Source organism: Aythya marila (genome assembly GCF_965140915.1).
Source record: "Aythya marila genome assembly, chromosome: 18".
Taxonomy (NCBI): Eukaryota; Metazoa; Chordata; class Aves; order Anseriformes; family Anatidae; genus Aythya; species Aythya marila.
Window position 1 is genome coordinate 7,329,177 of NC_139059.1, and position 26,908 is coordinate 7,356,084.

The following is a 26,908-nucleotide window of genomic DNA, read 5'->3' on the forward strand; positions in this document are numbered from 1 at the left end:
AATGAGGTCTCCCTTCAGCCTCCCTTTTCTCCAGATCAAACAACCCCAGTGCCCTCAGCTGCTCCTGGGGTTGTTTCAAAGTTACTAAACACAAGATTAAGCATGTTAAGCCAACAGGGCTTAATCTCCCATTTCTCAAACAAAATACACATATCAGTGCCCTGTTTGCAAACACCCATCATGAAACCCTCAGCATAATGTTACAGGGTGCATAGCCCTGCCTCCCACACCTCGCCACCCCAGCAGCACCGGTTAAGGCACTTCACATCCACGTCAGTGGTTGCCTTCCTAAATCTCACGTTGTACCATTTAAGAATGACGATTCAACCCCTATTTTGCTCACTCTGCTTTTTACGCATCCCTTCCATTTAAGCAGATGTATAAGCATACGCCTATGGCTGAGCAGAGAATTTTTTCAAGTATAAAAAATAACCTTTCAGAAATTAAACCACGGAACTTCCACCAAGCATGTAACTTCCTCTCTGAACTGCAACTTTCCTTTGCAGAGTGCAACATAAATTTCTTCCTGGTACAGGTAAGGTCTACAGCTTTAAACCACGTTTTTACTTATTTATTTATTGTTAAGCACAAATGGCAATGTTGTACAAGAACTAGAGACAGTAATCACTGCTTAATTTTGTAACCCCACAATGTAACTTCCCACTATTTTTTTCTTACTGCAAACTGCCTAGAAAAGATATCACATCCAGAGAAGTGAATGTCTTAAAATCTTTTACAGCGAAATCACCAGTCTAATTAGTGTTCTTAAAGATAACCCTAGAGTAGAATGTAAAAATAATGCCTTTTTTTTTTTTTTTTTAATTTAGAGACTGAGGTGACATATCACTGAGGTTGAGGAATCAGGAATTCCTTACTACTACTACTAATGAAAGCACATAGAAGCACCATTTCTTATTGCCTATTTAAAGAAAAACACTATATATATTGCTTTATATATACACCCTGGAAAAAATATCACTAATCCTTGCTTGAGGTAAAAATTATAATAGCTACAATAATGACAGTTCCCTGTGCTTCTGCTATCTTCATTCAATATGCTTTCATGTTTTGTATTACCATGTTAGTACAAGAATTTTTAGAGCACTACAATCATTCTAGAGCAATATAACTTAAGACTTTGGGTTTCTTACAAAGTTACTAGAATGCAGCATTTAGGGAACATCTTGTTAAAACCTTTTTCTGTCCCTCTGGATGAGTATCTTCTTATGAAAAAACTGTGCCAATCTTATCCTTATTCCACAAGGGTACAGTACGCATAGTTGCATTGTCAAATATAGCAGTAGTGTTCTCAGTTAGGAACATCTTGAGATTTGCAATTAAAGTCATAGTTAAAATCTTTCTGTTTCACACTTACGATTATGCTTACTTTTGTTATCCAAACTTAATACAACAACTCTTCAAAAGATGTGACAGCTTTGGATATTTCATAGAATCATAGAATATCCCAAGTTGGAAGGGACCCATAAGGATCATCAAGTCCAACTCCTGGCACCGCACAGGTCTATCCAAAAGTTTAGACCCTGTGACTGAGTGCACAGTCCAATCGCTTTTTAAATTCAGACAGGCTCGGTGCAGTGACTACGTCCCTAGGGAGCCTGTTCCATTGTGCAACCACCCTCTTGGTGAAGAACCTCTTCCTGATGTCCAGCCTAAACTTCCCCTGCCTCAGCTTAACACCATTCCCGTGGGTCCTATCACTGGTGTTTACATTGTGGTACTGGTGTTTATATTGATAATTCTGCACAGATCATATTTAAAATATATGTATTTTTAGTTTTCCCTCATATTTCTTTACATTCATAATGCAAATCAACATCTAAACATTTGCAGAAATACTGAACCATCTGAAAACATCTCAAGTGTACCTCTGCCTTGAGAACACCTGGGCTAAATTAGTTTCAATTTAAGAATTCAATCAATAAAAAAGAGCAAAAACTTGTACAAACCGGGGAGCATGCAAGGAATCAATATTTCAATGCACAGTATAAGATTATACTCATGCAGTTATTAGATAATTAGATGTCCCATTTATATTACTGCCGAGGGCAACTTCTGCTTTCCATTAGCTATTTATACCATTTTCCCATAGAACATCACATCAGTTACCATCAGCACTGTGCCTGACAACCCATTTTCACCTGCCCCTGGGGCGGTAGCAGTTAGCACCCTTGCTAGGCTGCAAGGCTACTACCAAAGAAACTCAATGTAAAAGCTTTTCTATGTCAACAGTAGGCAGCACTTAAAAGTATTAAGAAAGGACACTTTAAGTGTCCTCTCCTGCTGTATTTGGCCTCTGTTGCTACATTTAACATTTATACCTGTAGCTAAAGCATTTATACCAAGAATTAAATAGAAAACTAAGTATTTCTCTATGAAAATAGTACATTGCAACCCATTTCAGAAAGCTTTAAAGGCTATGCATCAGTGCTGCGAGGCACTGTAAGCTGTAAATGCCTCCTCAAGTCAGTGACAGCATATGCCACTCAACAGCTGTCAGAATAGGCAATAAATCTTAGTTACAGCTGGTAAACATGTATTCCATGAAATGAGCAATTTCCAGGCTTTATACACAATGTTCCCATAGAGTTCAGTGGGGCAATGGGATGATATCATTTCTATCTGGGACCGACAGTCAATTCAGTCCAGCTGCAAAACACACCACTAGATTAGTGACTGTTTCCAACCATTTAAAATCAAAAGACACTAGGAATTTTATCCTGGCATGTTAATAAAATCACACACATAATGCACTGCTGAATTTCTAAGTTTAAGGGAAGACTTTGAACAGAAAAAAAAAAAAAGTACAAGGAACTACAAGAGAATATTTTGGAAAAGGGTCTGGAATTAGGAAAAAGAAATAAAGGCACAAAGTCAGAGTCAAACTAATCAAAATAAAGACCGGTTCTGTCATATTTGCATGTTCTTGTGATTAGATCATGACTTAGAATTTACAAGTCTATTTACTATACAATGGCTTAAAAATGTTTTTATTGAGCAAGATCTCTACAACTAGTCAATTACGTATCTCTGAATTTTTCTTCTGGCAAATAGTTTTTGTTTCTGCAGCAACATGTTTTGGATTTCATTACGTTCTAAGTCCAAGATTAGGCTTTTAAAATGTGTTTCTTCCTCAATTTATTTTTTTAAATCAGTAGGCATATCGCCACTTACCTACTTCAAAGTACTGTAATAAAATCCCCAGATTATTGCACAAGAAATGTCATAAGAATTATTAATCAATACCAGATCTTTGCCCTATTACAGTTTAGACATATGCTTGATCACGTGTGGGGTATTTCCCATATTTTAAATAATTTCCCTCTAACTTCATAATTAAGTCTTTCCAGTTTATCCTATTGTGGCTTTAGCAGAACTGGAGAAGTATAGAAATGCTAATATTTTAGCAGATAGCAATAGAAGAATAAAACAGATCCTTATTGGTATGTTGTGTGATATATATTGACTGGAGGGGACAAATGAATTTCTTCACTCTACTCTAGAGACAAGAAGTCTTTGTACTTTATCACATGGAGTGGCTTAACATTTGGTTTCCAAAGAAACTACCTACATTTAAAAGCTGACCGCTGCTTAGATTATTTTTATCATAAGCCATAGAAACTCAGTTGCTTGTTTGGGTTGAAAACACAAGATACTTATTACTTTGTATTATTCATCCAAAGCCAGCAGCTGGTACCTCATGACTCCCAAGCATGCCAATTCAAGCTTTCAGTTCCTTGTAGCCCTTCCCCATTCACATAGTTGTTCTGTTACACAACACAGAAACTGCAGATCAGTTTGTATTTTCTATTACTTGCAGTATATTAACTCCATAACATGGAGTCTGAGTCCTCCCTCCCCCTAATCTTCAAACAGTTAACTCTGGACTGTCTAATCTAAAACTAATGGACTTTGGACTGTCTAACATAAATCTAAAACCATTCACTGTGGAACCAAAAACTCAGTTACTGTTCACCAGCAATGATGTTCTGGAACAGCTGAACAAACTTCAAGCATATGGCCTTAAGCAACCCCTCTGGAGTATCTGGATTTCTATTAGGAAAATATCAAAAATTAAGTGTCATTAAGGAAGGATCACATTCCTGTGCAACTGAGAGAGAACCAAGTATCTTCAGGAGATGAAATGATCCATTGATTTACATAAAGGAAATTTAAGGAGTTGTACTAAGCTACAGGTGCCCACATTTTACCCATTTTATCCCAAATCTTAAATGAGCTGATGCTCTAATAGATTAAACATGAACAACTTTCATACCTGAATGATGTTTAACTACATTTGAAACACAAAGGAATTTTCAAATATAGCTTACAGTCCACGACAGGAAAGTCACTCAGGATTTCAACTGAATTGGAAACTCTCCTCCCCAAGCAACAGATTTTTCAAACCCAAGCCCCTACAGGTGACATGTAATTAATGAATAGTCATGGCATTAATATTAAACCTGTAAGCACTTTTTTTTTTTTTTTTTTTTTTTTTGCTTTGCAATTCCTGCTGCACTAGACATTCCAAGTCCCAGCTACTGGGTCTTCTATAGACAGCTACCTTGAGACAATTTTGTGATACTGAGAAATCCCTTTCTAACCTCACCGTGCAGCAGCCTCCTGTCTGTACAACACTCAGGAAGTGCAAGTAGTGGCTACTACCCAGTGCAAGTGCTCTGTGACAGTCCATGCCCCAAGTACACATGGCTGCCACAGAGAGCCCTGACATACATCAGCCTAAGGGAGGCTGTATGCACTGGTGCTACCAAACCCAAGGGCACTCTGGTGGGGCTCCCTCAATGGAATATGCCCCTCATTGCACCCCTGTTCCCTCCTAGCCGCAGCACCTTGACCCAACCTCACAGCAGCAGGTGACTGTCAGGTTATGAACAAAGGACCATGCCCACCTCACCCAGAACAGGCCTAGCAAATTGTCATCAAATGTGTTTATTAAAGCCCTTCCACACGTTTTACCTTGCTCTATAGAACGTAGGGCCCCTCCTCTACTAACACACAAGCTTTCCTGCTTTTTTTTTTTTACGAGGGTTAAGCCATAAAACGCAAATAACGCCAGCTCTTCAGCAACACAACACTCCCTCTTAGTAGCCATCTTGAACACGGGCACGGCGCCGCCATCTTGGGCGCTGCCCTTCCTCCTCTAGCGAGAACCAAGCCACCCCTGAGCGGGGCGGGCGGGTTTCTTCAGCCACCGCTTTGCCCTCACTAAAAATGGCCGCCGGCACATCCGACCCTTCTTAAGACGGACGAGGCACCGTTGTGGCCCGGTAGCGGCTCTTTGTGGTCGGGGACTGCAGGAAGCGAAGGCACCAAGCATCCTCCCCGAGGCGCTGCTGTACTGCGACGGCAACGGGGGCAGGTAGGGCAGTGGGGAGCGGCGCCTTTTGTGGGGCAACCGGGCTGAAGGGGCACCGGGACAGTCCGGTAGGGGCTGGAGAGGCGCCGGTAGGGTCTGGTCCGGGCTCAAGGGGCGCTGGTCCGGTGTGGGGCGGGCTGGGGTGCAGCCCCCGTCAGGCGGAGGGTGGCATGGCGGGGGCATCTCTGTGGGGTGGGGCGGGATGCTGAGGCATCGCTCGGACTTCGTGATGGTGTTCATCAGTCCTTTATCGTTTATTGATCTATTTCAAGTGTACCGTGGATCCTGGGGCTTTCAGCGGCTTTTGGGGTCTGGAGGAAATGTGTCTGTGTTTCACATGGTGCTGGGGATCAGTTTAATGTCAAACTCGATAAATTGCTTTAGAGCTGCTTGTGTCCTGTTGCGATCTTAAAATTGTTGCGGCAAACTTGCCGTGGTTCTTAAAAGCATGCCCATGACTTCTAGGAAGTGCCTTTGTGCTTTGTATTCCCTGAGGCACCTGTCTTGCACACACCTGTGTCTGAGATTATGCCCCTGGTTTGGATGACACTAAGCTGACACTGGCATTTGCATGGTTAGACTTCCCTGAATGAATATGGGAGGGGAAGAAAGGCATAATAGAAGCTTGCATTTATGGATTAAACTTCTATGCAAATACACTCTGTTTTCACCTGAGTGTGTATTTCATTAAATATAGCCATTTTTTTGCAGGTATCTCTGTGTATTTGATGCCTTATCAGATACTTTTTAGGTTGTAGGCAGGAAACTACTTTGTACATGCAGAAATCTATTCAGATGCATAGAGAGCACCCCACAAAAGCCATTTGAAAATCAAAATTTCATGCGTAACATCCGGAGGAGATGGAGCACATACATAAGTTTCAGATTCTCTCAGATGTGCTGTGAAGAGATTGAAATCAGTCCTGTGTGCTTTTTATTTAAATGAAAAGACATTACCAAGTCAGTTTTATTAAATGGAAAACCAAATCGCTTGCAGCTTTGTATCAACACTAGCTTGTCTGTGCAGAACTGTGGGAGTGTCATGTAGCATTTAAGAATGGCAAGATAAAGGACTAAAAATTGCATACTTTTTTCCTGTCAGCCTGGATGTGCTTGGGCCTGCTCTGTTTTTCATGGTTTTTTGAAGATGCATTGAATATGGGTATTCTTCAGGAAAGCCGTATCAGATGTATGCAGCTAATACCTTCTTAATGCTAAGCTCCTGCAAAATGACTTGAGTTAGCTGTTTAATGATGAAAATACCAAGTCAATAGAAGGAATTGGTGCTTAGTGTCCTCAATAATTAATGAACTGTTTAATGTTTAAGGTCTTACAGCCCCAGAATGATTCACAAATATTAAGGTTCCTAACATACCAATTGGGGAAGTTGATACGCTTTGTAGGATATTCTTTGTAGAAATCCCTCTTGGAAGAAGTGCTTAGAACCCTCTACTTTGATTAGTATTAAGGTTGTAACAAAGAGAAAATAATGGAATAAATTCTTGATTGAAGCCAACATATACCCTGATAACGTTATGATGCAATGCTTACCATGTATTTCTATTTCACTTTTACTGGATTGTGGTCTTTGTAAAGACAAATCTCGACTTGCTTACTGGAAGAGAAGCAGTAAGCAGCCTGTCCTTTCTCTGTCGACAATTCTGATCAGATCAGCTGGGTTTTTATGCCCCTTGAATCTGGTACAAATTTGTTTTTATGCCTGTGCTGATAGTATTAAGGTAGGATTGGGTTTTGCCCTGGAGCTCACAGTCATGTCAGAAGTCAAATTCTCTATATTGTAGATAATAAATAGATGCTGAAAATGCTGCGTGGGGTTGTCCAGCTCTTACTGGTTTTGACTAGTACCTGTTGTCTTAATCTCTGCTGTTACTTTGTGTTTAGGCTGAAGACATGATGTTGCTTGGGAGAGTGGAGCATTAGTGGAAATCTGTTTCTATTCTGGATTTGGCTTGGAGGATGGAGGGCCGTATATGGCATTATATGACACTGGCACTTGGTTAGGCTGAGGCTGTAACCCCTGCTGTTCTGTCATTTGGAATGAGACCCAGCGTGTGCAGTGCAAAAGGCTGCGTTGTCCCGCTTCAGCTGCTAGTACATCGTGGCTGCCTTTGCAGTTAGTACAAATGCTGTCAAGGAACACTTATTGATTTATTAGTTTGAAGAATTGTTAATTCATGAAGCACTCACATCATTTCAAGTTCTTGTTTTTCCACATTGCCTTCTGCAAGTGGGTTGTGGCAGAAAGGAATAGAAACTTTATCCCTGAAGTAAGAAATTTCTTGGAGAGTAGTTCAGTTTTCTGTTATGTAAGTCTCTTCCACCTGAGTGTTTGCGCTTTTTAAAGCGTGCATATTGTTATTCCTGTGAGGAAAAAGGCCCTGTCCCAAACTGGTACATATTTGTAGTCTAGGTTAAGACTTGATAAGAAGCTCTGACAAATGCTAAGAAGGGAGAGTGTTGGAGTCAGCAACAACTTACTATTTCTCTGTTTTGTCCAGCAAGGTTTCATGAGTCAGACTGGGCTGTTTGGAGTTTCTTCTGAAGATGTACATGCTGGTTGAAAACCGCACAAGTTCCTTTCTTCATCTGAAGAGGTCACCTGGCATCAGATCTTGGTCTGTCTTTGTTGGTAAGACTGCAGTATTCCTCTGTTCATTTCAGAGCTTGCTTTAAGGAAAGGGGTGAAGAAATAAATTCCTGGAAGAGCCTGTAGCGAGAAATGCGTATCTTTCAGGTGTCTTCTTCGTGGAACATGATTTTTATTTGAATTCTCCTTTAGTGCAGTTTCTCAGTGGGTCTGAAATCTCTTCCTCAGTGTGGTAGTTTTACTCTGTGACTGATTATTTTTCAGTCTGTCACCTGCAGAACCTCAGAGGCTCATGGACTGAATTCTAAGAGTCTTGAAAGGTCAGGAAAAGAAAGTTGTCATAGAACAATGTAGATGTTTGGAACTTCTGAAGAGAACCCATGCTTGCATTGAAAACTTGAGGTTCTCAGAAACGGAAAAATTTGCAGTGGATGCACTGGAGCAATGCTGGAGATAGATCTTGCATGTGGCTAACAGTGAACTCTTGATGGCACTGTGTATGTGAAATAGGAAGTTGTGCCTGATGTTCTGAAAGCCATCTGTTTTTAAACAGTATTGTATATGCAGAAAAAAATAGGGGTGGTATCTATTAGGACCACCCTGAGAGCTTGTGGGGGAAATGTGGTATATCTTACTTTCCACTTGGGTAGATCCCACTGCATTAACACTACAACATTGTCATTGTTTTCAGTGATTTGGTTTGTCAAAGCTGCATCGAGACAAGATCTTTGCAGTTGCAGTCGCTCTGCCACAGCTTCCTCCTGAATGGAAGAAAGCAGTTGGTAGCCTCTGACATAACTTTATTGCACAACTCTTCTGTTGGCTCCACAGCACTTAAGAGGGGAAAAATAACCTTTGTAGTGTAAGCATGATGAACATAAATGCTAGCACACTTAATGCTGTACTGTGCTCGAGAGGCAGTAGGTGCAATTAGACTGAGAGTCCCTCTGAAATCCTGTCCATGATTCTGTTACTACCTTTTATTTCTGATCTCAGTCCCCTCTGCTTCTTAATTTCTTTATATAGAGAATGGGAGATTTTTATATTGAGTTCAGAGAAAAATAACTGACTGTCTTTGTATAGTAATCAGTGTTGCAATTGCAAGTCCCTTTTTTTGAAAAGTATTCTGATAAGTAATTGCTTTAATTTGAGTATTCATATGTTTTCAGGGAATCTTAGGTGGTGTGAGCTGCTTGTCCTAATTCTCTCCTCTTATTCTAGGAATAGCCTCCATAGGGTTGGCTGCTGCTTATTACAGTGCAGGTAATGGCCTACCATTTTTTTCTGTTGATCTGTCTTTGACTCCATGCGGCTCTGTCTGGCCTCATAAAGGCAGTATAGGTACCTGTCATACTTCGTGGTGTCGATATTAAAATCCAATAATTGTTGCCTGTGTCTGATATTTAGTACTCTGGCATATTTTGCTTTCAGAGTGTTTTAAAAATGTGATTAGTTGGTCCTCACAGCTCTCCTGGAAGTCACATCATGATTGTTTGCCACCATAGTGAAATGATTGCGTTGCCTTTGGAAGTGCTCTGTTTCTCTGGAAACTGTTAGAGCATCACTAGCAGAGATTACTTAAACAAACAAACAAAAAAACTTTAAAGAAAACCTTTAAAGAACAGTTACTGCTGCATCCCCCACTGCCAATAGAGCAGAATACATCGAATGACAAATCCTTCCATATGTGGAATTCCGTAGGCTGTCCTGTGATTCTCTTGCTGCATCCTGTTGAGTCTCAAATTTTAAAGCTAAACAGTGTATAGGAATATTCTACTGATATAGTCCATATTTTTTTTATTGGAAGAGCTTAAGTCCAGTGAATGCTGCTTCTGACTCCAACTATATCAGACATCTTAGACATTGCTACAAAGTACTCTGAAATAATTCTGAGCACAGTTCTGCTCTCCTGCCAGTGAAAGTCTGAATAAGCATGTTGTTTAGGCTGCTATATGTAAACATTTAATAATATAAAATAAATGTTTGTCAAGAGGGCTGACTTTCCTTTTATGAAGAAACATGTTTGCTTCAGTGAATTGCTTTCTGTTGTCCCTCACCCTTGTCCTCTGCAGCACTAATGTTTGGGAGTTGATGGCAGGTTGAGAGTTTTGTGGATGCCTTTTAAGATGCCTTTTGCTTTTAGGGAAGAAAGATGTGTAATGATGCTACAGCCTTGGAAATAATACATATACTTAAAATTCTGCATGGTTTGGAGCCCAGTGTAGATGGAGTCTTTGGAAAAAAATAATTCCACTTTTATTAGTTTGGAAAAGTGCTGTAAAATAGCTTATATCATACTTAGGCAAAAATGTTGCACCAGAGAAACCACTTTTTTCCTTGTTGCCTTTTAAAGGCACATGTAGATCTTAAAATGTTGAATACCAAAGAAGGAAAAATCCTAAACTTGTACATCTTTTGTTGTTCAGACAGCTTGGCATGGAAGCTCTTCTACATGGCTGGGTGTTTCTTTGTGGCAGCACAGAATCTGGAGCAGTGGGAGGTAAGATGCTAAACTGAGGAAATGAGGCTGTTGTGCTAGTTCAGAAACAGTCAGGCGTTGACTTTGGTAGCCTGATGCACTTTAGTATCATGAAGTTAAAACAATTTATGCTTTTAATTTAGAGGAAACACTTTGAAATTGCTATACTGGGACTAGAATTAATTAGGGCACTTAATTCTTGAACTACATAAGCATGACAATGATGCTAAACATAAGCCTTTTTTAAAGGGAAGACCTGCCCTAAGATGCTTTGTGGCTTTCTCCATGTAAATGAGCAAAATAAGCCAAATGCATATGTGAAAAGTGAGAATTACAGGAGCACCAAGTGTTCAGGTTTTATTTCAGGCATAGTTTTTATTACATGAAGAATGTAGCAGGACGGGCAGTGAAACCAGCTCTAACTTGGCTTTAGAAATTGTGTAGGAGATATGGTGAAGCCTGTTAAAAGCCAAGAGCAAGACTTCGGTTTTAATGGCCCAATAGTAGAAGACTGTCTCTATTAAAAATAGCTATATATTTTTCTGATTATTTTCACATGTAACTGCTATATGTATTATACTTTGAAGCCTAGCTATTGATGGTATTCTTATTACTATTTTGTGTTTTACAATTTTACAGGAAGCTATATTTGATAAGAACAAGGGAACAGTCTGCCTAAAAACATTCAACCTCTACAGAAAAATACTGACTTTATCAAAAGGAGGCAATGAACAAGGTGAGAAAGCAGTATCTCTGGTAGCAACTGTGATTGATTAACAACAAATGCGTGCTTACCCATTTGATAACATTCTCTGCAGTTTTGTACTCCAGTTAGCCACACTTGTTTCCATATCTATTTTGCTTCCAAGCTGCAGAAGTCATAAACTGCCTCTCAGGACCGAAGTGTTTTTCAGGTTGGGGTACTGAAAGCATTGTGTTAGTCATTTTAATTCAGGATAACTAAGCTTATGTGTGGCTTTCTGTAATAGTCTGAGCCATTCCTTTGGAAATGCTCATATTTTCCTATCCTACTTTGCTAATGGGACTGGTGGAAAGGCAGAAAACTTGGATCCCAGGGTTGAAATTTCTGTTCTAACTCAGGTTTAGTAGCAGGCAAATCTTTAGATATGATGTGCAAGAAGGCATGTTGGATATTGCAGAACTGGTAACTGAGGATGGGAGAGCAATTAGACATCTAGGGAAAGCACACTTAAAAAAAAAAAATAAAAAAAATTAGTGGCCATTCCATTTTATGCTTCTGTATATTTTATTCATACATGTATGGGTTGATACAGCAAGTACACTTGGGTTCCTAACCTGTGGTATGCAACCCATTTCAAAGCGGTAAGCAACCAAATCCAGAGCAGGTAATTTGTCAAAGCAGGGCCAACAAGAGCAGGTTGCTCAGGACTGTGTCCAGCTGGGGTTTGAATGTATCTGAGACTGGAGATTTCACCTCTCTGGGGAACATAAAATCATTAAGGCTGGAAAAGACCTCCAGGATCATCTGGTCCAACCATCTCTATACCACCATCACCTACTAAACCATGTCCCCAAGCACCACATCCAACCTTTCTTTGAATACCCCCAGGAATGGTGACTCCACCTCCCTGGGCAACCCGTCCCAATGCCAGACTGCTCTTTCTGAGAAGAAATGTCTCCTCATTTCCAACCTGAACCTCCCCTGGTGCCACTTGAGACCATTCCCTCTAGTCCTATCGCTAGTTATCTGTGAGAAGAGGCCAATCCCTAACTCCCCACACCTTCCTTTCAGTTGCAGAGAACAATAAGGTCTGCCCTGAGCCTCCTCTGCTCCAGATTAAACAAACCTGGTTTGTTTGTCCTTCTCTTCAGAGGTGCTTTGCAGCTGGTTGGCCCCCAGCTTGTACTGATGCTTGGGATTATTCTTGCCCAGGTACAAGATTCACAAGATTCCCTTTGAACTTCATGCAGTTCCTGTCTGCAGTTTGTCCTGTCTGCATTTCGTTCACAATTTGTTTTGCCTGAATTGCTCAGCAATTGCTTGGTATTGTAAAAGTGCTAGTTGTACGGGATCAGAGCAATAGTGCTCAAGAACAGAGTTCCAGTCCCACAAGTCAGGAGTAGTAGTGCTGAGAGTTTTCAGGAATGATAGTAATAGACTTTATTTTTCACATCTGTTTACAGTGGTGGCTCTACTGCATGAGATCAGAGATGTGGATGTGGAAGAAGAGACTGTGCGGTATTTTGGGAAGGGTTACATGGTTGTGCTACGGTTTATCACTGGATTTTCACACCCACTGACTCAGAGCGCTGTTCTGGGCTGTAGAAGGTGAAGTGTGGATTTTTTTAATTATGAAGTATAAGATAGGAAATACCAATCACATGGACCAGTAACTGCCAACTATTGAGACAGTTATCTTGGTTCTATTATTATGCATGTTGATGTTACCTTGTGTTGTTCAGTTCAACTTCTTTAATCCTTTTAATTTTTAATACCATCCTGATCAGGAGACTTACTGTATTTAGGTGTTTTAGATGCCTTAGTACTGCATGCCTGCTTCACAGCTCAACTGTGCAATGGCAGATTAATTAATTTGATTGTTTTGCAAAGAGCGTAATCATCAGTTGCCAAAGGATTGATAATAAAAGCAGCACCTTGCAAGGAATCTTGCAGCAGGGCCTGTGGAAAAAGGATTGTATTCTGATGTGGTAGTAATTGCTTGGCTTTGCATGCCTTCACATGTGGGATGCTGTCAGTCATGCTCTATGCCATGTATCAACTGGTCCTTCAACCAGCGATTCTCAAGAATTAGTGTGCCTGTTTTTGTTTAATCAGCACTACAATTCCATTAACTCTTACACTGTTTCTTCCTTTCCACAGTGATGTGGAAGCAGTTGCCAAGCTCATTACTAGCTTTCTGGAATTGGACAGAGTGGCAAGCCAACAAGATCTCTATGAGAGCAGCGAAACAGAGGCTAGTGACGCTGATGAACCACAGGATGAATATTAATACTGTCATGAGCTGAAGAAAGCAGAGATTTTTCAAACATCTGGAAAATATGCTGGTTCTTCAGAAAGAAATTCCTCAGTCTTGACCAGGGCATTTATATACATGTGCATTTTCAATGGGAGGAATCTGTCTTAGGGCACCTCTTACAGTGCTAAACTGCTTCAAGATCCACACTCCCAATAATGCCATTGTAGAGTCCAAAGCAAATTGTTTTATTTCTTCCTTTGACTTAGTTCCTGAATGTGGAGGTTGCTGTCTTCTGAATTTTGTCAGCTCATCGAACACATTTAGGAATGGTTATTTATTAATGTATTGGTTTGAAATTGTTTATTACTTTTCCATTAATGAAGTGGAGATACAGATGAAAACTTCCACTTATTGCAAACATCTGCTGCAGGTACAGTATGTGAAATACAGAATAGTTGAACTTGTAATTCATAACACAGTGCTTTGAGGTTTTCCTTGAAGTATTGCGTATGATGGAATATATTGCTAAATTGTTTTTAAGCAGTTTAATATATACAATAAGGTGATGCAGGGTAGTGGCACTTTTATATTCTCTACTACTGACTTGCCATTAGATACTAGTGGGAATCAAAGTTTGAGTGACTGTCTGGAATTCTAAACATCAGGTTGATCAATTGATTGCACTGTCTTCTCTTTGACTTGCCAAGGAGCCATAAATAATAACCACAGAATGATCAGGTTGATCATCCAGTTTTTGACATGCTCTGACTTAATCCTGTTCTGTTTAACTTCTGGGCATAGACTACACAAAGATAGAGTAGCCTTATTCTAGACTTAAACTTCTACTATTTTAACTGTGTATTTAGAAAGGAGACAAGCACATGTTACTTTTAGGTAGGGAAAGGACTGTCATACATTGCAGCCTAGATTTTTTTTTTTTATATTTCCTCACTTGAAATGTTTTTTTTTTTTTTTTTTTTTTAAGATATCTGGGGTATATCTAATGTTTCGCTTATGCCCATGTCTTACTTGGTACTGTCCTCTGTTCTGACCTGTCGTTTCACAAATACATAAATACAGACTTTCCAAGGTACTTTTTCCAAGTTAAAGCTACCTCTATTAGTCAACATGTTTTGCTGGAACTAAAAATTCCTTGTGCCTATATCAACATGTCAGTACAGTAAGACAAAAGTTGTAATGAATTGCAGTTTCCTTCCGCATGCTAAAATTGCTTGTATTAAAGTTGATCAGCTTGTGTTAGGAGTTGTATGGTTTTAAGACCTGCCTTAAAAAAATGCTTGTAGTACAGATTCCTCAAGGAGATCTGAATGGGCTACCAGGTAACTGAGTGGTCTGCCTTCATGTTTAGCTAGCAGTTAAATGTCTTTTATCAACAGTTTCTTCAGGGCTTAACCTGCTTTTCTGTTTCAAAGCACTCTACCTCTTAAAGTAAAAGCTATGAAATGATTTCAGCAGAAGCTAGATCACGTAGCATGTTCCAGCTGTAAGAAACTGTGCACATGCTTATCTGACCAAAGACAGGCTGTATCATGATTTTGCTTTTGCTTCCAGCCATTTATGTCAGCTGTGAGACAGACGTAATCTTACTGTTGTTGCTTTGAAAGGTTTATCAAAAGTGTAACAGGGAGAGAGCTGCTTTTGATGCAGCTCAACTGTGGCACAGAAGCAGGTCTATCAGTATAAAATATGAGAAACTTGTAGTCATGTTGGTATCAAAGCAGACCTCTGCAAATGGATGTGCTTGTGAAGTCCTCCAAACTGGTTGGCTAATTCTTTGGCTTTTAATTTCCACATTGCTAGGTTTATGAGGCTGCCATGTACTAATGTGGGAAAATAGGTTGCAGCTAATTAACCATATTTGACCTTTATTCTAAAGCACAGCTGTAAAACTACAAATCCTCAAACCTGTTATAAAATAAAAAACAGAAAATAACACTTTAGAGAGATCTTAATTTAAATCCACTCTAATATGTACCCTCAGTAATACTTAATCTGGAGAGGAGAATGAGATTTGGCATTTGGAAAACTTTTTTCAGCACTCTGTAAAATGAGCAGCATCAAGTGTTGTAAGGACTTCCAGGAGTAAATACTGTAAGAACTGCGTATGAATGATATAATGTAAGAGAGCTCTACCTACAGATACCTGTTTTGTAGCAAGGATATCCAGCAGGAGTACACAGTGTGCCTGTGCATTGCACTTAATATTCTGAACCTACAGATTTGACCATTAAGCGGATGAAATGGACAAAACTGCCTGCATTTGATCTTGATTTCACAGTTGTTTTTTTTTTTTTTTATATTTCCATGAGAGGTAATGTCACAGGGAAAATACACAACATGTTTTGGCTTTCCAGATAAAAACTGTTTTTATAAAGGCATTTCTGTTGATCTAATGCTATACTGTATCATGTGCCCTGCTTCTGCTGAGTTCTTCTGTTCATCTAGCTTGCTGTGCATTCTGGATATTAGCATTATGTACTTAGGTATCATGTAATATTATATAAAGACTAAACCAAAATGTAAGGAAAACTCAATTTCCAGAAAGCGGCAAGACCTGCTGTAAGGTATTAGGTAGCTTGTAATACGTTCTGTGGAATAAGTTGCATTTATAGCTGCTGTCCAATGCTCAGCTCCTTTAAGATGTTCTGCAGTGGTCCTCTCACCCTCTGATTTCCTATTTATACTAGGCAGGCAAGAGAGGACTGGAATTTTGAAGCCCCGTCTTTCATTTAGAACAGCTGGTGTGATCCTCCCTGTACTGTTTGTTTTGCACATGGCAGCTCTGTTCCCATAAAATCTAGAATGACAGAATGGAATCATAAAATGGCTTGGGTTGGAAGGGACCTTAAAGATCATCTGGTTTCAACCCCCCTGCCACAGGCAGGAATGATCTAAAACAGTTTCAAATGAGAACCTGAATTCTGTAGACTGCTAACAACAAAGGGTGACAGAATTCCTTAAATGCTGTGGGTTCTGCCTGCAGGCCATATGTTGGACACTACGGACCTGATATGTACAACTGGGAGCTTAGTATATCATGAAACCAACCTACAGTGCAAGTAAATGCAACTTGGTCCTTGGATTCTATAGGTGAATGTGTATCAGTCTGTGTTTCTTGACTGTGTGTTTCTTGATTCAGGTTTTGAACTGTCTTGGTTAAACGGTTTGTCCTTTGTAGTTGGGAGACGTAGCCAGATAACCAGATTTCCATGTTTTGCAGTAACTGTGCATGGAAAAATAACCTGCAAGTTGCAGTTCACACGGATCTGGTCGTGGCAATGTTTGTGGACTCGTGAAATAGCTTGAACTGCTCAGAACAGCAGGTGCTAACTCAGGACAGGTTCTGTTCTGGCCTTGCTATCCTCCAGAGTGCCTCAGCTGCCTCACTCTTTTTAATTGTCCTCTCATCTTTTCTTGTCACTGTCAGTGTTTTGTTGAAACCTTTTGTTTTCTCAGTTTCTCTTGGGTCTAGCATATAAAAAGGCTCAGTAAATGTAGCCTTATGTGTGCCTGATCTAAAGCTGCGGTACTAAAAGGAGTGAGTAAAAGACTAGTTTTGGCTAGTGTACGCCTAGAACAGTATTATAAGAGACGTATTCAAGCTTTCTGTACCTCAGGATGCCTAGTAACCTGAGATCAGGCAGCTGTAGCTCATATATGACTTAAGTACACTTTGGAGTCTGCATAACATGTTAAAATCTACCCTACTGCCCCATAAACCAAACACTTTCTATAAATAACGCTTTTCAATATAACTATCAGAAGAACCATTTGGCAGATGCTTCAGCTTAAACTTGAGTAGCACATTTTGAAGTTAATTGTGTGTATACAGTTGGGAGAGATCCTGGTCTTAATAGTCACACTGAACAGAAGCTAGACTTCGTGTTGTACAAAGGTAGAAAGTTGCATTATCTAAACTATGGTCTAATATTCCTGTATTTCCCAAAATGAGATGTGCCAGTAACTAGGATCACTTCTTTGGTTTCAAAGAACATCAAACTATGCCATATACTAGAAATGTGACTCTTGTGCTATATTCATGAAGTTACACAAATAATAAAACCCAAGCTGGCTTACATACTAAAGAAGTGATAGTTCTGACGCTGTAGTAGGTTGCTGAGGCAGAAATACTTCTGGAAAATACTTAGAAATAGCTTTTTTTACTTTAATATGCAAGTAGAATTTCAGCAAGTCCTTGTATGTTTGTCTTTTTCTATTAAAAATAAAAGTCCATTGATAAAATCAACTTTAACTTGTTTTATGTCATTAGTATTTTTCTTTGACTGTAATTGAAATGTATTAATATTGATGGCTGTCTAAATTACCACTTGGCACAGGCCTACTGGCTGGGGAGGAGAGCAGAGTGGATGAAGCACCAATATGTAACTTATTCCCGACCCTGCTTTCACTTACACATTGTCACATAAGCTAATGCAACCAACTCTCCACTGGTGCGTAAATGTGCATTTTTCCTCTTTAAACCAAACCAACATACCGTATGGAAAACAAAGGCAGGTTTCAACACATTTTGTGTACCAAATGATTCATTAGAGTAAAATAAGATCTTACTGAGTTAAAGGTATGCAACTTTTGAGTTAAGGTTTACAGGGCAGTTGTGTATCTCCATCTAAAAATCAGATGGGCTGAATTCCTAGAGCCTTATTGATAAGATAAAGATATGTTATGCTATGCTATAGTTCTTGTACTGTATGCATCTAGAGCTATGCTCATTTTACAATTCCAAGAAAATGTCCATACTTGTGCTTCCAAAGTAAGACTCTCAAGGAAGCAAACTTGAGTATGCATGGTTAAGTAGCGTACTTAACTACCTGACTTTCAAATTACTTTCCCTTGTAATTATCTTAATGTTCCAGTTAAGTCTGCATATATCTTGCTATATGTGTAGCCCATATGTATCTTACTATAGCTTATTGAAAATTCAAAATTAAAATAATGTCAAGAGCCCTTTTCCCCTCATTCAGCAGACTTTGCTCATGGTTCAATTCGGACAATGCTGCAGTGCAGCAGATACACTGAATTTGGGAAAGTGTTTTTTTTTTTTTTTTTTTTCCTCCCTTCTGCCTTGTAAATATGGATTAATTCTGACCCACTCCTTTCTGGTCTGCGAGGAAACCAAATCTGACAGGGCAGGTGATTTAAGGCTCAGCAGTGTCAGACTTCAAGTCTGTATTTTCATTCATTAAGCTGAAAAATTCCTTTTTGCTCTCAGTGCACTTCTGTTTAATCAGTTGTTGCCTCAACTCTTCAGATGACAAACTAGCTCTCTGATTAGTTGCAGATATCCCCATGTCATTTCACAAGGAATAAAACAGACTAATTGGAACACACCTAGGTTTGTGCTTTTATTGCTTTGTCTAAATCATCCACCACTTGTTGCAGCTTTTGTAGGCTGGGGTGGACGTTCTCCTCCATCCACTCCTCTACAGTACTGTTGTGGAAAACTTGTTCCATGGCTGCTTGGAGGTCTTGCACCACGGCATTCCACTTTGACAGAAGACTAACCAAAAATCAGAAGGAAAAAAAATAATCACGTGCAAGAAAGTTCTGCCTCAAGGGAGGCCCAGCTTACTGGGACTTTTAAAGGGGATACAGTTCTTAGGATGACTTTGCAGAAGCAGCATTTGCTAGAAGAGCTCAAGGGACTTGATTCTGTGCAAATGGCAAAAGGTTGATGCTGCTTGCATTTAAGTACCATTAATCTTGGTAATTTCCTTAGGTAATGACACATACAAGGGAGAGTGCTCTGAAGACTAATTTTGTACTTGTATTCAATGATCTTGTTCAACAGAAGGCAGATTAAGACAAATGTGCTCTTCTTTTTAAAACTGCATTATGAGCACATCATATTGATTGATTTCCATCGATGCTTCTGGAGTAAACACAGAAAAAGGCAAGAACTCAAAGTGGAACGAACTTGCTCACCTGAAATATTAGACTTTTTCCCCTAGAATGTGAAATAGGTGGTGTTACCTTGTTGCATCTGGCTGAAAATGATGCATTATTATAGGATGAATAATCTTCCTTTTTCTGTGGTAGGGACTGAACCAGCCTGTGACATATCTGAAAATGAACAGTTTTTGAAACAAGCAGCAATGCAGGCTGAGAAGGAGGTGACAGAGCTTTAGCTTTATCTCACAACTGGGGATAATGCCTAAGGAATAAGTAAATTTAATTCTGTCTTTGGAACTAGCTTGTAAAAGACTGTTAGTGGCAGATGACAATAACTGATCACCTGCTGAAATGTAAGTTTCAAGTTCTTTTTCTGTAACCATACGATTAAAAGTGTTCATTTTTAGTTTAAAGAGCAGTAAGTGCTAATTCAATAAAGAATTTGATTGTTTAAAAAAAAAAAAAGCACAGAATGTTTAGGAATGCAGCAGAAATATTTAAAATATGTTTTGCTGAGGTGTCAATATATAGGGATGCAGTGCCTGAAAGGTGGAGCTTGATGTTTAAGTGAATTGAATAGTCACTTTACTGGATTTCCTTGAATATACAGCCAATTTGTAGATGAAATAGCCCCCACGCTCCTGCAGACAGAATCAAAGTAAACTTTTTTACCTGTTCCTTTCAAGAAGTTCATCCACAGATGACTTGAGGTAGAAACTAACTTGTGTCACCAGGGAAAGAATAGTGCTCCCAGGAAAGGTCCCCAGACTTGTGCTGTCCAAAAAGAACATTAGTTTCTGAACTTACCATGCAATGAGAAGCATCTGAACCCAGCAGATGGAATTTTACCTCATGAAAGTATCAATTTCCAGATTGGGCATTCCCAGGAGCTTTTCCACATTCTCTTTAACCGTTTCAGAATAGCCACCTGGGCAGAAGACAGTAGAAGTAAACAAAAGGAGCCTAAGCAACCAAAATGTTTTTAAAAGAGTGTGTCTTTTTTTTTTTTTTTCCCTGGAGTATTCAGCATTGGCCAACACCTTGGATGAAGAATTTTTAAAAGATAAAATGGAAACAGAACAAGGAAAAATCTTGAGGGTTGTGGTGAGTAGGTTGTCTTTCATGGGGCTTCTTGTGCTACATGAAGCACTTTCAAGCTATGATTTTTCCATTCAGGTTACTTAAGATTTTTAGTACCTTAGTTAAACGTATGTTGCGGTTTTCTGTTTTGAAAAAGAAACATGGAAAGATAAATATTCTGTTGGTAACTGCCTGTGAAGAAGCCAGAGACTACAGGTTTTTTTTTGTTTTTTTTTTTTTACCACACTTCTTAGATTAGTTTTAAGAAAATGGATTAGTTTACACTTAGATGTTGTTTACATGTAAAAATTATTAGTCTCACTTATGTTCCAGCAGTGTTTCATGTTAGTTTTCAAATAAACAATTCCATTTCTTAATTTTTCCAGTATGAACGAAGAATTCTGTGATGATTTGCAGGTTAAAATGCAACCAATAATTAATATACTATGGCTATTTTTACATACATGTTGAGAATTTCTTACACCCCTACTGCAGGCCTGTGAGATGCATGATCTATTGTTTGCAATTTGGAACATGATCATACAGTCAAACCACCTCAAAATGTGATAAGCCTGTGCCAACCTGAGGGCAAGGTTATTTCACTCTTGTGTTAAGCTTTAGCTCAGAGAGAATAAAGTTGTCATTGTACCGTTCTCTAGTGCCTGCAGACATACAGCCAATGATGGAATTGCCACAGGGAAAAGCTCACACAAAACAGAGAAGTGATCATACCTAAAAAAAAAACCACATTTACTAATTAGACATTCCAGTCTATTACTAGAACAAACTTAAGCAGTGGGAATTGTTAATATTCCAATCACCAAAAATCAAAGAGCTTTAGAAAATCAGTTTCTGTCTTAGAGAAAGTATCTTCCGTCTCTGAAATGCTACATATTCCTGTTTTACTAATTAGAACAGATACTGAACACGTGATGCTTAAGCCAAATTAGAATTAGACATTGGAATTCAATTCTCTGGTATTCCCTTAAACCTCTTGACTAGCACATAAAAACCTTTTACCCCCCCCAGGCCAAATTCCTCTCCAAACTTCCTTCTATTTTTGAATCCACATTAGACATTCAGCTTCACACTGAGTTGTTAACTATGACTTCTTTTGGTAGTAATTAGGTATTGGAAAGAATTATTAAGGAATACTGCTGGATATTCAAGAGTTCAACAGGGCTGTGAGAACTTCTGTAGGTTGAGCTGAATTTAAATTCTTTTGTCCTGTGCAGTTAGAGTACAATCACTTGAGAGATCTTCCATGCCTCAGATAAAACCATTTCTTTGTTTTACAATATAACACATCCTTTTTGATTGTTACTCCAAATGTTAAGAATTTGGATGTTATGTGAAGAATATAATTTGTGGGCGGAGGAGTCACAGTGCTGTTTATAAGCAGTCCAAGGTGGCACAAAGTACATTCAAGCCTTCAGATCCAATCTGCTACTGTTGGTGTATGGCAACAGGCTGTTTCTGCTTCTAAAGCTTGTAGCAGTTGGCTGGAATTCTGAAATCCACATTTTGCTGCTTTTACCCGACTGAGTATAACCAGCAAGAAGGATTGCAGTGTTGCAAAGCTCCTCTGTAAATGCCCAACTTCCTTGTGCCTCTTAAAGAGTTTTTGGATGGAAGTTTGCTTCCACATGATCCTTGAAACCATTAGAAAAGATACTACTTACCTTTGCCAGCCGGTCAGCGCGATACCTTGAAGCACATCGGTGGGGGTACTGCTTGCCACTTTCAGCCACTGAAGATGGTTTTGTAAGTGGTGTCCAACGAGTGTTAGAGACTGATTCACCCCTGTAGCTCCTTTAAAAGCACTGGCAAACCACACCTTGGAGAAACCACATCTACGATACTTCTCTACAAGAAGCACTGAAATAAGACACAAAAGAACACTTATCAGATATGGTTTTTCTCCACTTCAGCCCTGACTGTAATGCTCCAGTTAACAGGAATTCTGGGCTCTGAACTGTTCTGTTGGATAAGGAGCCATGAGGTCTACTGAGTCATTTTTGCTGGTAATACACAACTATTAAATGCATTATAACATTGACAAGAGGTGGGCAAGTCTTGTATACTTGTCCAAAAAATTAGCTCCTATTCTTTCAGTGGGGAATGTCTGCTGCCTTAAAGTAGTTCACTAGAATTCTCGCATAATAATGGCTGCAAAGCTGTTTTTTTTTCTTTTGAAAACATCTCTGGACTGTATCTACACAAGATGACCACCTTCTCCACCAGCATGCATTTTCTTCCCTTCAAGGATTAGCACTGATCAGTCTTTTTGAAACTCTTCTTCTAAGCAGCTCAGCAGAGAAGTACAAACCTTTGCTCTCCACATCCAGGTCTGCTGCATAGTCCCAGATCATAGGCTGCACGAGCTGTGGGACTCCAGACTCTGAAAGGAACAGGGTTATTCTAAATAATAGACAATGGCCTGTTAAAGGTATTAACCAAATACATATTATTGGTGCGGTAATGCATGACTAAAACAAACAATGGCTTGTCACTGAAATTCTTCATGTACAGTTCAGGTGTTCATGTGTATTTTCAGCCTGGCCAGGACTTTGAACATGCAAGTTCACGTGTCAGGGTCCTCAAGTCCTACAACATCTTGAAACCACTAATGTGGACCATCAGTGACAATTCATTGGCGATGCCATTCGTCCCAAGTCCGTCTTGTTCCCAGGCTCTTGAATCTAGTAGTATACCTGCTGGGCTGAACTGGTAGAGCTGCAAACTGTACGTGCAAGATTTTGGCTAAATTCAAAGGGAGTATTCACCCTTTAAGTTAGGGATTGTTTAAGCTGTGTTTGCAGAGAACTTAGCTTTTCCGGGTGCCCTGAAAGTCCAAATGAAGATAAACGTTTAGCTTCCTTTTATAATCAACTGCCTGATTAGTTTTAAAAAATGAGAAACTCTGACTCCTGCAGAAGCTACAGTAAAATTGTACAAAAATTCAGTATTTTAACCGTGTATCATTTTAGTTTTAGACTGCTATTGCCTGTGGCAGTAGAGCACACGTAGCTAGATGCTGTGCTTCTCTTGTGGAAACTGCAGGGGTGTATATGGATTTTTTCTGTGACTATTTCCCACCATGAAAGCCATGAGTAGGTCAATCAGTGCTCGAGTAGCTGTATGGCTCTTCATGGTACTGTCTAAATCTGTTCAGAGCACACATGTAAGGTGGAAAATGCTGGAACTCCATCTACATTAGAACTACTCAACTTTTAGCAGCATTTGCCTATTTTTCAACAAAGGAGGTTCCTGACATTGAGGCTGTGGAGCTATTCCACAATTCAGTATTGGAGTTCCTCATTAAGTTCCTCATTAATGTACTGTCAAAGACACTCACAGGGTCATGGCCTCTCCTTCTGAACCGGGTCTATGGGCAGCAGTTGCTGCACAGAGCAACAACTAACATTAGAAAGTGGTAAAAAGCATAGACATTTAGGATGAGACCAGCTTTTTTTGAGTGGATAAAGAAAACAGAATTTATGGCAGCCTCTGCATGATGACTGTTTTTGTTAGTTACCTGTGTATTACCATATAGAAAACTAACGTGCATACGTAATGAGATTTGATCATGTTTGTGTGATTGCCAAGGACTCTTCTCCTTAGTTTATTGGGCCATACCTCAGCTATTCTCAGTTTTTTTTTTTTTAATTATTTTTCAACTACCAGCAAGTCTGTTTCAACTGACTGTGTGGACTTTTTTGAATGCTACAAAATGACTCACCCCATCACTGGTCACACACCTGCCAATGTTTCCTCACTTATCCCTCTGAGCATGTCATCCCACACGATGGGAGTCACAGTGGGGTAAGACAAGGCCATACAACTTGCAACTGCTTTTATATGGGATAAGCATAGCTTTTCTGGTGTGTTCTCTTGTTGTTGCAGCCACTGCTTTGACTCTTCTCCTTCACCAAGGTAGTAGACCTGAAACATCAAACAAATAATCCTGACTTCTTGCACAGGAAGTGGGGCAAGCTTCACAAAGTATCATTGAATCACACAATACTCAAAAACTCTCACACTGCTGTAACATGCTGAGTGGACATATTTCAAAGCACATCTCAGTGTTGGAGACGCTGTACACATTCAGTCTGCAGGAGACCCTGGTCTGGACTAAATATATCACGTAAGGGAAGCTTCATATATGAATTCAAATGCCTATTTAATTCCTATATGAATTAAGGCATGCTGTATTTGGTTTTGGATGGATTGTCTTGGGAGTAGCTCTCTCCAGTCTTGGTTCAAGAAACCTAGCAACCTCTAAGGTCCTGAAATAAGTAAAGTGAGGTTCCTGTCCTGGAGATTATTTGTACATGAATCTAGAATTGATTTGGGAGCATGTCCAAGAGTGGTCTCAGCATACTTATTCCTATGTATGTAGTGGATTTGGGTCCATTACGATGGATATACATTTAAGTTCTGTTATTTTACAGCAGGTTTCATCTAAAACCTGTTTATTCTGTGCAAGTACAATTTTGCTTTATGAAAACTTCCATGTCCCTATCTAACCTTGCCGTTAGTTCCCAAACAGCAGGATTCAAAATGCTAAGCCAGCATCAGTACAGTTAAGGTTGATCACAATGAATTTCAGGGATCTGCATGCCATAGGGATAGCTTTAAGAAACTCTGAGAAAGGAGAAAAACCTCAGGGTTCTCTTTCAAGGAGGCAAACTGCCTAGAGAACAAAAACCACTTCCCACCCCAGAAGGGCTTACTTCGAATAGCTTGGCCAGAAAAATGAGCCAACATCCTATGTCACAACTCATGGCTCTTAATGAATACTTCCAATTGATACCTTAGTTTGAATTCTCATTTGATGTAAAACCAAATTCTGAGTTCGTAGAACAAATCATAGAATGGCTTGGGTTGGAAGGGACCTTAAAGATCACCTAGTTTCAACCCCCTGCCATAAGTAGGGATGCCAGCCACCAGATCAGGTTGACCAAGGACCCATCCAGCCTTGCCTCAAACACCTCCAGGGATGGGCCATCCATAGCTTCTCTAGGCAACCTGTTCCACTGCCTCACCACCCCTACAATGAAGAATTTCCTCTTGATGTCTAGTTTAAATCTATCCTTGTTTAAGACCATTCTCCCTTGTCCTATCATTATTTACCCACGTAATTCTCCTTTGGGAATTACAGCCAGGTCAATAGGAATGACATCCTAAGCTCCCAGGATGGCTTAGCATTGAAAGCTTTTCTACACTGGCTCGTGCTGGTGCTTCCTGTCCCCAGAACTCCACCTGCACGTGGCCAGGGCACCACTGAAACACAGAAGTCTCAACCCTTGCTGCCGTGATAAAAACCGCCTGGCTCCAGAAAAGTCCCACCTCATCGCATCCTATGTGGAACCACTTCACGTCTCCATGCAGCGTCATGATGTGATCGATCATGGCTTTGACCAGCGCCCGCGACTCCTCCTTGTGTGGGTTGAGAGCGTTGGGAAACATCTTCACCTCACGCAGATGGGAAAACTCCTTGTGCTTCAGCACGAACTGCGGCAGAAAACCAAGGTGAAGGCAGCTTCAACTGGCTCTGGGGGTCCCCACAACCCTCAGCCATGCCCCATCCTGGAATCCTGAAGCCCCCGCTCACCTCCATGTGCCCGAAGCTCTGCACCAGTGGCACCACCTCCAGCCCCTGCTCCTTGGCGAGGCCCAGCAGCTCCTGGAGCTCCTGGCGGCTGCGGGACAAGGGGCAGGTGGCACAGTGAGGACCGAGCCGAGCTGAACCAAGCTGGGCTGGTCCCGCAGTGTCCCCCGGCCCCCCCAGTGCTACCTGTAGGCGTGTGGTGCCCGCAGCGGCTCCAGCGGCCCCGTGTAGGGAAAGGTGTCCTCATACTCCAGCAGCAGCCCCGTGGCGCCCAGGGTGCGGAGCAGCGGCAGCACCTGTGGCAGGGGGGTTTAGGGCTTTATGGCCAGGGTTTAGGCCTTTAGGGTTGGGGTTTAGGGCTTTTGGGCTTTGGGATGGGGTTTAGGGATGGCTTTAGGACTCAGCGCCACGGTTTACAAATGGGTTTAGGGCCGGCCTTGGGGCTGAATTTAGAAGTTTAGGACCGGCTTTGGGGTCGGCTTTAGGGCTGGCTTTGGGGCTGGGTTTAGGGCCAGGATTTAGAGCTGCTCTAGGGCTTAGGGCTGGCTTGAGGATTTGGGTCTGAGTTTAGGGCTTTAGGGCCGGCTTTGGGGTCAGGTTTAGGACTTAGGGCCGGAGCTTTAGGGTTGGGTTTAGGGTTTTAGGGCCGGGTTTAGGGCTTTAGGGCCGCCCCCTCCTCACCTGCCGCAGGTAAGCGGCTCGCGGCGGGGCTCCCTTCAGGTCCAGGTGCACCAGGCGCTGCCGCAGCCCGCCGGCCGCCATGGCCGCTCCGCTCTCGATTGCTCCTGCCTGCGGCGCGGCTCCGCTTCCATCGCTTCGGCTCTGGGCGTGTGAGGGGGGA

The 26,908-nt window shown here is 40.6% G+C and overlaps 2 protein-coding genes across 6 annotated transcripts; one reads left to right on the plus strand and one right to left on the minus strand.

The window, feature by feature from the left end:
• The first annotated feature begins 366 nt into the window (after nt 1-366).
• CYBC1 (cytochrome b-245 chaperone 1) lies at nt 367-17,879 on the plus strand. 2 transcript variants are annotated; one of them, XM_082775157.1, is made up of 8 exons: nt 367-535; nt 4,541-5,398; nt 7,919-8,045; nt 9,225-9,266; nt 10,430-10,503; nt 11,122-11,218; nt 12,649-12,793; nt 13,346-17,879. In XM_082775157.1, exons 3-8 carry the CDS (start codon nt 7,961-7,963, stop codon nt 13,473-13,475), a joined length of 573 nt encoding a protein of 190 aa, XP_082631283.1. In that variant the 5' UTR covers nt 367-535; nt 4,541-5,398; nt 7,919-7,960; the 3' UTR covers nt 13,476-17,879. The 2 variants fall into 2 exon arrangements, with proteins under 2 accessions (XP_082631283.1, XP_082631282.1); XM_082775156.1 differs by lacking the exon at nt 367-535 and having other exon boundaries at nt 4,971-5,398; nt 7,915-8,045.
• A 918-nt stretch (nt 17,880-18,797) lies between these two features.
• Nucleotides 18,798-26,860, minus strand: HEXD (hexosaminidase D). 4 transcript variants are annotated; one of them, XM_082775030.1, is made up of 12 exons: nt 26,749-26,860; nt 26,254-26,363; nt 26,071-26,158; nt 25,806-25,970; nt 24,215-24,398; nt 22,783-22,854; nt 22,136-22,331; nt 21,103-21,185; nt 20,223-20,301; nt 20,046-20,147; nt 19,455-19,544; nt 18,798-18,981 (listed from the first exon to the last, which is right to left on the minus strand). In XM_082775030.1, exons 1-12 carry the CDS (start codon nt 26,827-26,829, stop codon nt 18,813-18,815), a joined length of 1,419 nt encoding a protein of 472 aa, XP_082631156.1. In that variant the 5' UTR covers nt 26,830-26,860; the 3' UTR covers nt 18,798-18,812. The 4 variants fall into 4 exon arrangements, with proteins under 4 accessions (XP_082631156.1, XP_082631157.1, XP_082631158.1 ...); XM_082775032.1 differs by having other exon boundaries at nt 18,838-19,353; XM_082775033.1 differs by having other exon boundaries at nt 18,905-18,981; nt 19,407-19,544.
• Between the last annotated feature and the right edge of the window lie 48 nt (nt 26,861-26,908).

Excerpts from the sequence above, each read along its gene's own strand:
- CYBC1 (XM_082775157.1), top strand. The coding sequence starts at position 7,961 with ATGTACATGCTGGTTGAAAACCGCACAAGTTCCTTTCTTCATCTGAAG. Across the intron at positions 9,267-10,429 it reads TGCTGCTTATTACAGTGCAG|ACAGCTTGGCATGGAAGCTC; the intron begins GTAATGGCCTAC and ends TTTGTTGTTCAG. Across the intron at positions 10,504-11,121 it reads AGAATCTGGAGCAGTGGGAG|GAAGCTATATTTGATAAGAA; the intron begins GTAAGATGCTAA and ends ACAATTTTACAG.
- HEXD (XM_082775030.1), bottom strand. The coding sequence starts at position 26,829 with ATGGCGGCCGGCGGGCTGCGGCAGCGCCTGGTGCACCTGGACCTGAAG. Across the intron at positions 25,971-26,070 it reads AGAGCTTCGGGCACATGGAG|TTCGTGCTGAAGCACAAGGA; the intron begins GTGAGCGGGGGC and ends TTTCTGCCGCAG. Across the intron at positions 20,302-21,102 it reads TCTGCAGGCACTAGAGAACG|GTGGCTATTCTGAAACGGTT; the intron begins GTACAATGACAA and ends TCTTCTGCCCAG.